The following is a 15,534-nucleotide window of genomic DNA, read 5'->3' as shown; positions in this document are numbered from 1 at the left end:
GTGGAAATTTTAATTAAAAAAGAATAAAAAATAAATAAATAAAAAAGACACAGGGTCTCATATATTAGAGGCTGCTCTATGAATTGCTGTGAGGCCTGAAGATGAACCAGATCCTCTGATCTCTGCCTCCCAGAGCTCATATTATAGAAGTGTGGCACCATGCCCAGTTTATGCTCATCTGGGAACTGAACTTGGGGTGCTAGAGAGCTAGAAAAGCAGTTCCTGCAGATCTGTGCTAGGTCCCGCCTAAGGTCTTCCATCACTTATGAACAAGCTGTCTTCAAGCTTCTAACTTTCAACATATTTGCTTTCCTTTTGCCACTTCAAACTCCAGCTTTCTTTTTCTCTATTTCTGAGTTAGACAAACAATTCAGTTTTTTTTTTCCAGGTTTCCTCGTCTGTGAAAGGGAATTAACTTATTTGAACAGAGAGGTTGTGCTTTTTCAATTTTTTTTTTTTCAAAAATTCAAGGATGCTTGGCTCCTCGAATTAAGGAAGAAGGGTTGGAGACACAGCTCAGTTGGTAGAATGCTAGTTAATCATACAAGAGGCCCTTATTCTCCACACCAGAGCACCAAGTGGTATCATATGCCTGTAAGCCAGTGCTTCAAGTGAGAGCAAGCGAATCACAATTTTAAGGTCGTCCTTAGCTATACACAGTCCAAGGCCAGTCTGAGCTGCATAATACTCGGCCTTGAAGGAAGAACTTGCTAAATTCAGGAAAAGAATATTTACATCATCCAATATCGAATAAAGTATAAAAATAAACAAAAATCTTTGAAAAACAAACAGATCATTAAGGGCAGGATTAGCTTTAGTAGGTTTTTTGTTTTTAACCGTTAATGAAATCACTATGAAGTAATATGAAGTGATTGTATAATTGGCAGTAAAATTCTAGACAATAACAGCATGAGTTCAGCATTCATTCTGTGTTCAAGCACATGGCTTCTTTCAGACATGTAATGCAATTTCACTCCTGTATTCTTGGTTAAGCTAAAGTCTTTCTCTCTACAGCCTGTACTGTGCACAAAATCCAAAACAGTAGCTAAGTGCCACATAAGCATGTTTATATATATTGATAGTGTGAAGAGTAATGAAAACAACCTTTTCCAAAAGTCAAAGTGGCACTACCAAAAGTTAGAGTAAAGAGGCCTTTCTTGCACATTAAAAATGGCTTGTGCATTTTAAGTAGGTTTAAGTACATATATTGAACATGGGATATAATAAACATTTCATCCTGCAGTTAAAAGTTCTTGATTTCTACTCCCAACTCTGTTCTAACTAGTTCAACACATGCTAGGACATAGTCCCGGGTGGTCAAGCCAAATCTTAAAGGGGTAAGCGTGGCTGGCCTCCACTCTGCCTGTTCACCTCTCTGCACATTTTGCACTTGTGGTGACTGTGTTGGCCACAATTGGCCATTCCTGAAACGCTCAAGTTTTTCCTCTAGCCTGAAAACCATCACTAAGACAGTTCCTTCATTATTAGCTCTCATTACTGTAGCTCACTTAAGAAACTTTAAACCTTCAGCTGTCTTGTTCACTTGCTAATTATGCATCCTTTCCCAAATAACAAATGAAACAAAATGTTTTGCTACTGTTTTTCCAAGTCCTGGAATTATAGACATGTGTCACCAGTCCCAACTTCTTCACTGTGTTATTCTAGTACTATGTGTACTTCATGTAAACAATAGTTTACATTATTACTGACATGGCATAGTAACATAAAAGCAAGTTAAATTTTTCCCTTTCAGTGGTCTACTAAGTCTGATCTACTGACATACTGAAAAATATCCACAAGAGTAATAAGAAGCTTACATAATACACAATAATTACTAACAGTTTCTGTTCTTGCTTCAGTAATCATCTCAGCTTCAGCGTTAGCCAATTCTTTCCAGACTCACAAACACCTTTATTTGTACATGCTCCCCTTTGAGATATCAAGAGTTCAGATTGGCTGTACTCCAGTGCACCCCAGAAGATACACTATGAAGGTCACTGAGACAGAGGTCATGGTTTTGTACAAGAGGTACTTATGTTTATTTTATAACATCAGAGGCTTGTCAACAAAGTTCCTTTAAGAACAAGAAAGTTAGCTGGGCATGGTAGCCCCTCAGGAAGCAGAGTCAGGTGAATCTCTAAGCTTGAAGCCACCTGATCTACAGAGCATGTTCAAGAACATCCATGGATACACAGAGAAACCCTATCTCAAAAAAAAAAAAAAACTAACCAACAAATAAATAGGAACAAGAAAATTCTTACAGAAAGAACTAAAAGAAACTGAGGAAAGTTTAGAACAGGCGAATAGTCTTCTCCAGGGAATAGCATACCAACTGGTTATTCAAGAAGTAACATTATAGAGACTGAGACAGTTTCATTAAGAATGTGTGTGTGTGTGTGTATTCATATACATGCATGTATATAACAATTAATGAAACAGAGACTTTGAATTTAGAAGAGAGTCAGAAGGGTATACGGGAGGTTTTGGATGGAAGAAAGGAATGGAGAAATGCTGTAATTCTATTATAATGATTTATATACCCCTACGTATGTATTTGTGTATGTATGTATGTATGTATGTTTGTATGTGTATATATGTAAGACCTAACCTTAACCCCCCCAAAAAAAGAAACAAGAAATGCAGCTGCAGCTGGTTAACTGCAGCAGTAAAGACCCCAAAACTACAAACCACAAATATATTTATTCTAAAACAGAATCAGGAGTCTGTGTTCTTCTGAGGCACATTAGCTTAAATATTCTCTGCTATTTAGATTTAAAGGTGTAACAGCACAGCCTATGCTGCAATGTGTGCCTTGTTTCTAAAACTGCCCCCAGTGAAATTATGCAGTCGGCCTTTTGCAATGTTGCCCAATGTCTGATAATAGACTGGAATCCACAGTAAGAACCCACATTGACAGTATCTTCTCCTATCGTGTTTATTTTAAATTTTTCATATATTAAGCACCTTCATCCAGAGGCTTGCATTTCCCATTTTTATGTCTAAATAAAGTATTCTTTTATAACAAGTGTGCTCCTAAAACCAAGTGCATAATACAAAGCTTTTTATTGAGAATGCCATCTTATCCTTCTTATCTTGCAATTGGGAAATCAGTCTTGGGAAATAGTAACATCTCAATATTTTTTAAATGCTTGTTTTTATTATATATCATTATATTTATTAAATATATAAATAATCCTGATATGTAATAAAAATAAATATATAAGACTAGAAATGGTCAATAACTCTACTAAAATTGGTGTTACAGATGGTTATCAGGTTCTATGTGGATGCTAGGAACCAAACCCAGGTCCTCTGCAATAGAAGTAAATGTTCTTAAACACTGAGGCACCTTTCCGGCCTGCTTTAATATTACTTTAATTTTAACACAAAAATACTAAAATCTTAACTTTAAAAAAGAAAATCTAAGGGCTAGAGAGATGGCTCAGTGGTTAAGAGCAATGACTATTCTTCCTAAGGACCCACATTCAATTCTCAGCACCAACATGGCAGCTCACAACTATTTATAACTCTAGTTCCAGGGAGATCCAACAGACACACAGGCAGGCAAAACACCAATGCACATAAAATAAAAACAAATAGCTTTTTAAATTTTAAAACAAAAAAGGAATGCCTATAGTGCAACATCTCAATTTCTTTTTCTTTCTCCAGCCCTTTTTCACACTTACCTAATCCCTAACAATTTCTCAGTATTTGTTATTGCCAGTCCCAGAAAGAATGTAAAACTGTAAAGGTGAACATCCATAACTCTCAAGCACATTCCTCTGGCTCTAGTGTAATTGTTTTACCACTGAAAATGATTGGGGGAAAAAAGGGTTACATAAATTTCCGTCCAAGCCTTTGAATAATGGATTTGTTTACTCAGGGTAACATGGTCTGCAGGTCATTCCATAGCTGTATAATCAAACTAGAGCCAGAGGAAAACCTAGGTTTCAGTTCCGAGAAAATGTCCTGCTGGGCTGATTCACCTGTCCTGTCTTAAACCAGGAATATTTTGCACGTCCAGCACACAGAGCTGCCATCCCCACAAGTCACAAAGGCAGGAACGAAAATATGCAAGTTTCAGAATCCTGGGAGCTCAGTACCTGCAAGAGTTTGTTTCTACTGGCAAGGAACTGTGTACAAAGTGGGGAGTGAGATTCAGAGACTCACAAGCATGGAGAACCAAGGAAGTGACAAGTAACAGAGTCTACCTCTGCACTCTCTTATGCTGTGCAATTCACCCATAGCCGTGGAGGGGACGTTAGACCTCACTTTACTGTACACTTGTCAATGAACCCATTTCCATGTAACTCTAGGGATCCATGCGAACAAAAACACAACGGAGACTTACCTTCAAAAACGGATCCCAATTCATATTTTCCACTGAAAAAATGTGGCAGGGAAAATACCAGTGCTCCCAGTCCTATCATAAAGGAGGCAAACGCGAGCCAGCGAGGTTTGTGTCCTCTCTCCCCAAAGAACGATACAAATAAAGACAATACGCAAAAGGCGATATCATAGCTGGATGATATCAAGCCAGTCAGTGAGCTCTTCATTTCGTAGCGCTTCTCGATGGTGGAGATGCTAATGTTTACTAGGCCATTTACTACAATACCTGAAAAGGAACAAATGCGTTGTTTTAGCTTCAGTAAACAAATGTAGAATCAGCAACGGAAAGCACTAGGGTTAGTTCCATTGTTCTTTTTCTATTTTTAAATGAGCCAATTGAAAAAAAAAAGTCTTTCAAGTCTCAAAATCAGGCAGTACAAACATGTTACCTCCAAAATTATCTCATTTTTCATATTATAAAACTTAAGTTTTTTAGCCGGGTGTGGTGGTGGCCCACACCTTTAATCCCAGTACTTGGAGGCAGAGGCAGGCGGATCTCTGTGAGTTCAAGGCCAGCCTGGTCTACAAGAGCTAGTTCTAGGACAGGCTCCAAAGCCACAGAGAAACCCTGTCTTAAAAAAACCAAAAAACTTTTGAGTGTTCAGGTGTTCTACAAAAGTGATGTTTACTGCATGTCAAATTATCAAAATTTGTCTGAATTTACTTTTCTTTAACTGACAACTGTAAAGTTCCATAAAACCAGTTTGCCAGAGAGTTCTAAATTCAGTACACTCCACGAAACTCTCTGAAAGAGGGCAGGCAGGCCGTACAAGTGGCCAGAGAGGACGGACAGGACTTCAAGGTTCAATTACTTCCTTAGTCTCAGACATTGCTCTGAAGCTACAGCTCACCCTGAGCTGGTTTCAAGAAGCGGAAGCTGAGCTCTCAAGTCTACTTTTCTCCTACCACTTTCACAAACATTAAATAAAGCTTTCGCTACCCACTTTGAGATACTACCGGTACTTCAAAGTTCCTTAGCTAAAGTAGAATCAGCCTTGGCTGCTCAAGGGCAGGGATTATAAGTGTGTACAAATCCATTTCAGAGGTTTAAATGAAAATGTTCAGTATTAAAAGTAAACAAAAAGTAAGCATCACCCCCCAAATATTCTAAATCATATTCAAAGTAAAATACAGAAGAAAAGATGACATAGCGTTCACCTGCCTGTAATAAGAGTAATAAAGATGATAAAGAAAGCTGTGTCCAATATTGACAGATTTTTAGATGTCCTATTATAAGTTAAAGCCACAGTAACAGAAATGTGATAATCAACTAAAAATTAAAAGCGATGAAACTTTTAGGTAATTGTGTCTATTAGCTACTAGGAATTATTTTTTTTATTAATTACATTGAATAAAAAACATGTCATTAATAACCACAGTCTGTCTTGTTGTTTTATAAAGACTGCACCCGAAAATATATTTTTTAACAAAATTGGTATAACAGCTTTCAATGTTTCAAAATTGTATGTTTATTTTGCTTTTGCTTCCTTTTAAGACTGTGAACTAATTAGTAATTTGGAAATTGTAAAACAACATGTGTAAAGCACACAAAAAATTACTTTTATAAGGAAGCAGTTACCTGATAACATGAAAATTTTCCCATCCAAACATCAATATGCCAATATACCTACAACACTGATGAAAAAATTAGTTGTGCTAGGTGGGATGGTGTGCAACTTTCATCCCAGCACTCAGCAGAGGCAGGAGGGTTTCCAAGTTCCAGAAAAACCTGATCTACAAAGAGAGTTCCTGGCCAGCCAGGGCTAAGCAGAGAAACCCTACCTTGAGAAAACAAAATAAAAATGAATCACTAGAAATCATTGCTTTTACAGTAAAGCTTCGTTTTTTCACAATCTAGAAGATAACATTTAACTCTACAAACTTTTGCCTCTGTGATTCACACATTCCCAGAGCACTGCTTCTGAATCAGTTTTAATCAGGAAAGAATGCAAACTATGTCTTCCCTTTGTGGTGTGTCAGGCAGGAGAGGAGGCTCCCTGGGAGGTTAAATGCTGAGAGAGATACCCATTGCCTTTGAGAAATGTCTGTTCAACGCGTTCCTCAAGTTATTTTCCTGCCTAATCAAATGTCTATTAATACATAATGGGATATGGGCTCCCCAAGGGTAGTGAGATGCACAGAAATACACTTGAAGCCTTTGAAACCTAAACTTTAGCATAAATTAATAAACTGGGTTATTTTCTTCTCAGACTATTTTTCTTAAACCAGAGTAAATGATGCTTTACACTAAATCAGACACTTATTTTCCCCGAGAGTACCAAATCTGTTGGATAATAACTTCAAACAATAATTTGTGTTGAATACACAGTGTCTTAGATTAACCTAGACGTTGCGGAGTAAAACTTAAGGTGAAACACAGGATATATTTTACTTCATCATTCTACTCTGATGCTCCATGATCACCAGCTTCAGATAACTACAACCAAGACATAACTGGAAAGAAAACTGGAGGGATGAGAAAGGTGGAAAGGACAAGGACTACAGCACCCATCTTCAGGAAAGGATCTGAAATCTACTTATAATCAACAAATATTTACTTAGCACCCAGAGGGTGCAAAGAAAGAGGCACTCAGTTCCTTGAGATAGAAACAAAGAACAGAAGACAGAGACACCAATTTAATTTTTATTAATTTATCAAAGAACAATTTCCAGTCACCCTTCACTATCGCAATAGTTTGGTATTATGGCTCAAATAACACCAAAGGTCTACATACTAAATTCAATTTAAGCCTATTCTTCAAATTGTCCCGCCTTCTGCCCATCCCTCCTCGGTTTGCCTCCTAGAATAACTTCTCATTTATCCTATCCCTTCCTCGGAAGCAAACCAACTTCTTTTCCACTTCTATCTTCCTGCTTCCTTTCTTTCCAAGAAGCCCAGCTTTCCCCGCCAGCCATGACTCTCACTCAGCGAAACTCCGTTTAGACTGCAAACTCCTCAGGGGATAAATCTAGGCTTAATCTGTTAGTCCCAAGAGAACTGAAAAGAGATCCTAGAACAAACAGACACTGGATAACTCTTGTGACCCAACAGCTAATAAAGGTTCACCCTTCACGGCTGGAAGCTTTATCTCATTTACTCACTGGGTTGCACTTGTACCCAACGTTCTCAAATATACAGAAAGTAAGATCTACATTTAATCTATGCTAGATAAATTAAGTACTTCTGCCTGCGCTGCTTCTCCTTTTGGAAAAATCAGTTCACGCCTATTTATTTGCAAAGCTTTTAATCCTTCCGCTGTAAACAAGCAAACAAATGGGCAAATCCATCATTTTCTACGCCAGTGTAGTTTTAAAATGCAGACCAGGTTTATCATTTTCCCAAAGGTTCTCATAATCTTCCCTAGAGCAATCCACTGTGCTAAACTGAGGCATAAAACAAAATAGCAAAAATTTACAAGCAAGGTTTTCAATGATGCTATCTAAGGAGGAAGCTACAAGAGGACCGCTGACAGTGGTGGACACCCGCAGGCAAGAGCTTCTTCAAAATCCAAGCCCAATGTATGGGGGTTGGGGCTTACCTAGCGCCGCCTAAACTACCGGATCAAGCTGTGGGGGGTTCTCCTATACCTGCCTCTCCTCCAGCCCGTCTCCACCCAATCACCAGTTCAGTCAAAGCCCCCAGAAGCTGGCGCTGGACTTTACCTTGCGTGAGGGCCAAGAGGCAGTAGTGAAGCAGAAAGCCTTGGGGCGTGTTACAGAACTGGAGACACCCGGGGTGGAAGTCCCTCCACCCGCAAGGTCCCTCGTCTAGCTCGCAGAGCTGTGACCCCGGCGGCTCATCAGAAGCTGGAGGAGTTGAAGAAGGCAGAGATGGCTCAGATGGCTTCTGGTGCTCCTCAGATTCCCGAGGTCGAGAATCCCCATTCTGGTTCCGGGAGGTCACAGCAGAGACCTCCACCTGGGAGGGCGAAGCAGACGCACGGCGTGGGACGTCCGGGCTGGAAGGGACGAAAGCCGGGTTCTCGATTCCTTTGGCGACCTGCATGGTCAAGAAGGGTTCTGTGGACTCCAGTGTCTGAGATCCAGCAAAAGGCTGGTTTCTTTCCTGGCTCCGCCTCTGGGCAGGTGACAGCGCCCTAGGGCCGGACCAGTCTCCGCCTCCAGGGCCCTCCCTCTCTGGCACAGCGTGGTCACCGGCCACCGCAGCTACCAGGACGCTCCTGGAGCTCTGGGTCCTCCGCACCTCAAGGTGCCGGCGCGCTCTCCTCCACACCTGTCGCCGCCAGCGGCAACCTCAATGGTCTGCGTGGGCGTGCGACTCGGCTTCTGCCAGTGAGGGGAGAGGGCGGCAGTATAGTAGATGCGAGGGTGCCACTACAGCGGATCTCGGTGCAACGCTCTTTTTCCGGAGCCCAGGGACTGGTGACAAATAGAGACTGTGGGAGTCTGTGGGCCAGCGTTCCCCCTGGGTGTGTGCATGAAAGCAGCAAACGCTGTTGCATCAGGAGATCTTTCAGGAAACCTGCCACTGCTTTCTCCTTGGCTGCTTATTGAAGCAAGAATCCTGTGCTCCAAGATTCAGATCGCCCTCAGGTATAATACTTTAAATTCCATGAACACTGTAATGGAGCCTTTATCTACCAGTCTTCCTAGAAACAAATCCTTCCCTGTTCCCACCAACATTCGCAAGGCCAGGGCCATCTGTTTGGTTTTAGCTTCTCCAAAGTGAAGGAATAATAGAACTCTAAAAATTCATACACAGCGTTTTCTGGGCAGCGTATTGCACGCCCAAAATGAATGGAAAATTATCATCATGCAAATAATTTTTATATGTGTAACAAAAGAAAGCATTGGAAGACATTAATGCTGTTGCATGATTGACAAGAGTTCCAATCTATGCATTTGTTATTCCATCGAATGTCAGAAAGTATTTCCTGTGTGCTAAAGACTGTTGTGACCTGTGGGGGTACACCCTCCAAGACAAACTGGCAAACACCCCAAACATTGTGGGATTCACATTCCAGTAGGAAGCAATCCCGATTAACATGTACACAGAGCCCTACATATTACTAAAATAAATGCCCTCTTGTGAAATCTTAGTTTTGATTGGACATGCTGTACTTAGTGGGCTGAGAGATTGAGATGTAAGCTAGATATATTGCTTTGAACATTCAAAAAAGAGGCAGAGATAAGTACTGCTGTGTTCCCTGTTATTGGTCTCTACATGAGTGTAATTACTGTTGTGTGTCACACATTGAAGAATCTGTGCCCCAAGGAGAGTCAAAAGCCCTCCCAAGGCAGCAAGCTGACAACAGGCCTAATACTTGTAGGAAACCTGAACTCAGTTCTCCTACTTTGAACTTTACATTATTTGTCTTTTTGTTACCTCAACCTACTTGTGACAGGTGGATTATTACACAGACATTCTCAAAGATCAAAACTAACACCTAGCCCAGTGTGTTGGCACACAGCCTTATTCCTAGGACTTGGGATACAAAGACAGGCAGGTGTCTTGTGAGTTCAAGGGCAGCATGGTCTACACAGTCAGTTCTGGGACAGCTAGAACTACATAGAAAGAGTCTGTCTCAAAAACAAGCAAAATCCTCGTGCTTTTCTGATATGAGGTTTAGAAAATTAAGAAGCTGGGAATGCTCAGATTCTGGGGGAATCTGGATGCTATGTAACCATCCCCCAAGCCCAAATGAATTGGATTTAAAGTGGATTATATTAGGAAAAATCCTAAGAGGGGCAGCTCCGCCGGCCCAAAGAAATCCAATTAGGTCAGATCACCAAATTAAAATGCCCATCGTATTATACTCTCAGGTGGCCAAGCACATGGCGGCGGGACATGAAAGTGGGGAGCACATGCAAACCCAGAACCACGTCTTTCTCCTCTGGAAGCCCACTTAAATACCCTGTGGAAGTGGTCCTGATCCCTCCTTAGGGGAGGGTCAGGACCTGGTATGCTGGGATATAGAGTCCAGACTAATGCAACTCCCAGGCCAGGGGGCTGGGGTGGATTCCAGGGGCTGGGGCTATACTGCAGACTTAACAGATATCAGTATACATAGAGATCATACATATTTTCTGTGGTTTGGGAAGTAATTTACCTACCCAGAAAAGTTGGATTTGATGAGATTTGGTTGCCTACAGCAATGACTAGGTTCTAAGTTCCAATGAACAAATTCAAAGTATCATACTCCAATCAGAGCAGTAGTGCACATTTAGAGTTAAACTAAGGGATCTCTATTCTCACAGTGCTAGCAGTGGATGTTTGTTCAAAGATTAGCAAGAGCATTGTTTCTTCATCTTGAATACACATTGATGTTTCTAAAAGTATTACCAACATCATCTTCCTGTTACATTATATTCTTGTGTGGCAATGGTAGAAGGAAGGAGACTGAAATGGAGCTACAAAGATAAAAATGCTTTCTTTTATAAGTTGTTTTGATCATGGCATGTCCTCATAGTAAAAGAACAGTGACTAAGGCAATATATGAGTGTTTGCCTGTATGTATGTATGTATATATGTGTAATACATGTACTCCTAATACCCCACAGATGGTGTGAGAGTTACTGGAACTGCAGCTAAGGACAGTTATGAGCTAATATGTGAATATTGAGAACCAAACCCAGGTTCTCTGCAAGAGCAGCAAGTGGTCTTACTGTAGAATCCTGTTTGTGTGTCCCCATGTCTATGTGTCTAGCATCAAGAACTTAACTCAAGATTTTGTTAATTCTAGTCTAGCATCTTAAAATTTTTATATCATACAGCATCTCTCTACATTTTCCAGGTTGACTTTGAATTTGGGATCATTCTGCCTTGGTCTTCAGAATTTCTGGGGTTAAGGAGTCCTGTGTTACTCTTCTAGTCCCATGGAATCTTACACTAACTAAATAAAACCAAAGAAACAACATAAGTGCTCACAGTATTCTTCATTTATCTCTTCCATTTAAATTTCCCATACAATGTATAACTGTAAACAAAGAATTGGAAAAAAAGATTTGTGTTTATCTACATTATTTTAATACTGTAATTGTACAGAGATATGTTTATATTAAAAGAATTACAATTAGAATTTTTAAAATGCTTTCTTGTTTTCAGGGCTAAACATCTAGTGTTTTCTTCTCTGTGTTAGATTATTTCTCTGCTCTCAGCATTCCTTAGTTGCCTATAGTTCTTTGTGTAGACTTGAGACCTTGTGGGTGTTCCCCATTCACTTTGGCATGTCTATTGTTGTCCTGGTTCAGCTCATGTTTAGACAATATTTGTTGGCAAGACTTTATTATAGGCCTAGCTTGTGACATTACTAGCAGACACAGTTTTGTAGAAGCTAATTCGATTCAGAAAATAACCAGGCTAGCTAAAAGATAAACAATTATATTTTTATTTATTAGAAGGGAAAAACTCATGAAACCGGAACGAGAAGTCCAAGCTCAGCTGTGCAGTGAGAGAACCACAGAGAGAGAGAGAGAGAGAGAGAGAGAGAGAGAGAGAGAGAGAGAGAGAGAGAGAGAGAGAGAAAGCCAGGGCCATGCGTCCATTTTCTTTTCTGGTTCCCAGAAAAACACTCTCTGACTTGGTCTCACCTCTGAAAGATAATTGGTTAACAAGGCTTCACAATCATCTCCCCCTTTTGTCTAAACAAGAGCGATCCAAACCCAATACCAAACTATATACAATAGGAACAAATATCAGGTATAAAATTACAAACAACATAAACTATATTAAGCAAGGAACACATGACAAATGTTTTAATAAACATTGTATTCCAAAGAGTCTAAGTCTTGCATTGGAAATAAGATTGGCAACATCATAAGAGGAAGGTAACTATGACTATCTAATCTTTAACCCCATCAAAGCCCTGAGAAGGGAGATAATATTACCTGAGTAGGCAGGATGTGCAATCAAGCAGTGTCCAACGTGAGCAGAAATGACAAAAATAATTAGCTACCTGAGCAGTCACCCAAAGTCTCATTTGCAACCTTGAAGCAAACAACTTTGGCTAAGGCCTAGCATAACTGACAGACCATTTTTTTTTATTAATTAATTAATTTAATTATTAAAGATTTCTGCCTCTTCCCCGCCACCACCTCCCATTCCCTCCCCCTCCCCCAATCAAGTCTTCCTTCCTCCTCAGCCCAAAGAGCAAGCAGGTTTCTCTGCCCTGTGGGAGGTCCAAGGACCACCCACCTCCATCCAGGTCTATTAAGGTGAGCATCCAAACTACCTGGGCTCCCACAAAGCCATTACATGCAATAGGATCAAGAACCCATTGCCATTGTTCTTCAGTTCTCAGTAGTCCTCATTGTCCATTATGTTCAGCGAGACCGGTTTTGTCCCATGCTTTTTCAGTCCCCGGCCAGCTGGCCTTGGTGAGTTCCCGATAGCTCATCCCCATTGCCTCAGTGTGTGGGTGCACCCCTCGCCGTCCTGAGTTCCTTGCTCGTGCTCACTCTCCTTCTGCTCCTCCTTTGGATCGTGAGACTTCAGTCCAGTGCTCCAATGTTGGTCTCTGTCTCTGTCTTCTTTCATCGCCTGATGAAGGTTAATATTCAGGGGGATGCTTATATGTTTTTCTTTGGGTTCACCTTCTTATTTAGCTTCTCTAGAGTCACGAATTATAGTCTCAATGTCCTTTATTTATGGCTAGAACCCCGCAACTGACAAAGGTCTGATATCCAAAATATACAAAGAATTCAAGAAATTAGACCGTAAAAGGTTAATCAATCCAATTATAAAATGGGGCACTGAGCTGAACAGAGACTTTTCAACAGAAGAAGTTCAAATGGCCAAAAGACACTTAAGATCATGCTCAACTTCCTTAGCAATCAGGGAAATGCAAATCAAGACAACATTAAGATACCATCTTACACCGGTCAGAATGGCTAAAATCAAAAACACCAATGATAGCCTCTGCTGGAGAGGTTGTGGAGAAAGGGGCACTCTCATCCATTGCTGGTGGGAATGCAAACTTGTGCAACCACTTTGGAAAGCAGTGTGGCGGTTTCTCAGGAAAGTCGGGTTCAACCTACCTCTTGACCCAGCAATACCACTATTGGGAATATACCCAAGAGATGCCCAAACATACAACAAAAGTATATGCTCAACTATGTTCATAGCAGCATTGTTTGTAATTGCCAGAACCTGGAAACAACCTAGATGTCCTTCAATGGAAGAATGGATGAAGAAAGTATGGAATATATACATATTAGAGTACTACTCAGCAGTAAAAAACAATGACTTCTTGAATTTTGCATACAAATGGACGGAAATTGAAAACACTATCCTGAGTGAGGTAAGCCAGACCCAAAAAGAGGAACATGGGATGTACTCACTCATATTTGGTTTCTAGCCATAAATAAAGGACACTGACAGACCATTTTTAAAGGCAGGAAATTTTTCAGAACCGTCTTACTCTGTCTTGGCAAGGTTTGGCAGTCATTTTCCTTGTGCCCTGCTTATCCAATCCAGATACTATGTACTTTGTCAGTGGTTGAGGCATGGGCACTTCCTTGCCCAAAGGTCAATTGTGCCAAGAAGAAAACAAATTCCAAGTAAAGTGTCTTCAGTGCTCAACATTCTCTAGGAAATAGATTGGTGCTGTCAGGAGCAATCATGTCTCATGTCAACAGAACCCTTAATTATTTAAATGTCATGTTCTACAGACACTTGAAGTGGTTAAAGATTGCCTATCTAGGTAGAATACAATTTCTATGTATCTAAAGAACCTAATTAATATGACTATTTGTATAACAAAAATAAACAGCTATTTACCTATAATAGTTAATAACTGTATAACTTAAAGACTAAGACTTTATGTCAGAATATTAAACAATCTGTGAACAAATGTATTGCTGGTTTTGCTTTAAAAAGCAGTGATACCCATGCACATTCTCTCTCTCTCTTGCTTTGGGCTTTGTTTCCAGCTACTAGATTCCTTTCCTGGTTGCAAAGAGGGCTGTTGTCTAGGATGGTGATATGTAAGTTTTCCCTTTAAATAAATAACCCTTTTATTAATCATAATTTCAAACTGGTATGGGATTGTTTTTTGACTTACACCTTCATACTGCAAATGAGGACAATAACTTCAAAATTTAAACAATGTATAAGTATCTTGATCAGAGGTAAGAATAATATATCCAATACAAAAATATATCCTAAAAGTTGTATCAATATACAAGATTTCTTAAACAGAGGTAGAAAAATGCATGTATACAATCTGACAGAATGTCTTTGCATAGGTATACAAATATTGTAAACAGAAATAACAAATATAATTTTAACTTGTATCAATATACAAAAACTATACCAATGTAAATTATCCATAAATAATAGCTCACAAGTATTCACTCTATTACCCACTATTAATTTTCCCTGTTTTTTAACAATTATATTTCTATTTATTATAAGGGGAAAACACATGAAACTGGAATGAAAAGTCCAAGCTCACCTGTGTAGTAAGGAAACCACAGAGAAAAAGAGAGAGAGAGAGAGAGAGAGAGAGAGAGAGAGAGAGAGAGAGGAGAGAGAGAGAGTACTGGGACTGTGCATCCATTTTTGTCCGGGTCCTAGAGAGACACACCCTAACTTGGTCCCACTTCTTAAAGATTAATAAGGCTTCCCCATCACAGTTTCACTGCAAACTCCCCGATCCTGTGATTCTTACAACCTGTTCAACTCCTTTCCTATAATGTTCTCTGAGCTTTAGATTCAGGGCTTGTTTTGTAGATTTAATACTGTAATTGGAGAGAGATATATTTATATTAAGGAGAAATATAACTTAATTTTTAAAATGTTTTCTTGTTGATATGTGTGTGTGTGTATGTATGTGTATGTGTATGTAAACAAGTGAAGAAAAAGAGGTCATGATTTGAAGGGCAGCAAAAAGGGTCAGGTCACATTAGAAAGTTTGGAGGGATGAAAGGGAAAGAGAAAATAATATAAATATATTATAATCTCCAAAATAAATAATTAAAATATTTTCTTTAGTTTTGAAATTTTTATATACATCAGAATGGAATATGATTATTGTGGGAGGCTGCTTTTTGTTCCTGGCTGCTCAGCCCCAAAATAACTACAGAGAACTGTATTAATTAAATCACTGCTTGTCCCATTAGCTTTAGCTTCTTATTGTCTAATTCTTTTTTTTTTTTTTTTTTTGGCTAATTCTTACATTCTAA

General features: G+C 39.6%; 1 protein-coding gene across 1 annotated transcript in view; it reads right to left on the bottom strand.

Moving 5' to 3' along the window:
• Slco4c1 (solute carrier organic anion transporter family member 4C1) overlaps positions 1-8,398 on the bottom strand; it is a 55,156-nt gene extending 46,758 nt beyond the window's left edge. The window contains exons 1-2 of the mRNA XM_057763327.1: positions 8,053-8,398; positions 4,352-4,615 (exon numbers count right to left, since the gene is read on the bottom strand). Of these exons, the coding sequence (XP_057619310.1) occupies positions 4,352-4,615; positions 8,053-8,395 (607 nt within the window). The 5' untranslated portion in view covers positions 8,396-8,398. The remainder of the gene's footprint in view (positions 1-4,351; positions 4,616-8,052) is intronic.
• Positions 8,399-15,534: the final 7,136 nt, after the last annotated feature.

The sequence above is a fragment of the Chionomys nivalis genome, chromosome 2, assembly GCF_950005125.1.
Source record: "Chionomys nivalis chromosome 2, mChiNiv1.1, whole genome shotgun sequence".
In the NCBI taxonomy this organism is placed as follows: Eukaryota; Metazoa; Chordata; class Mammalia; order Rodentia; family Cricetidae; genus Chionomys; species Chionomys nivalis.
Note: the sequence above shows the minus strand (reverse complement) of the source record. Positions and strands in the feature narration are given on the sequence as shown.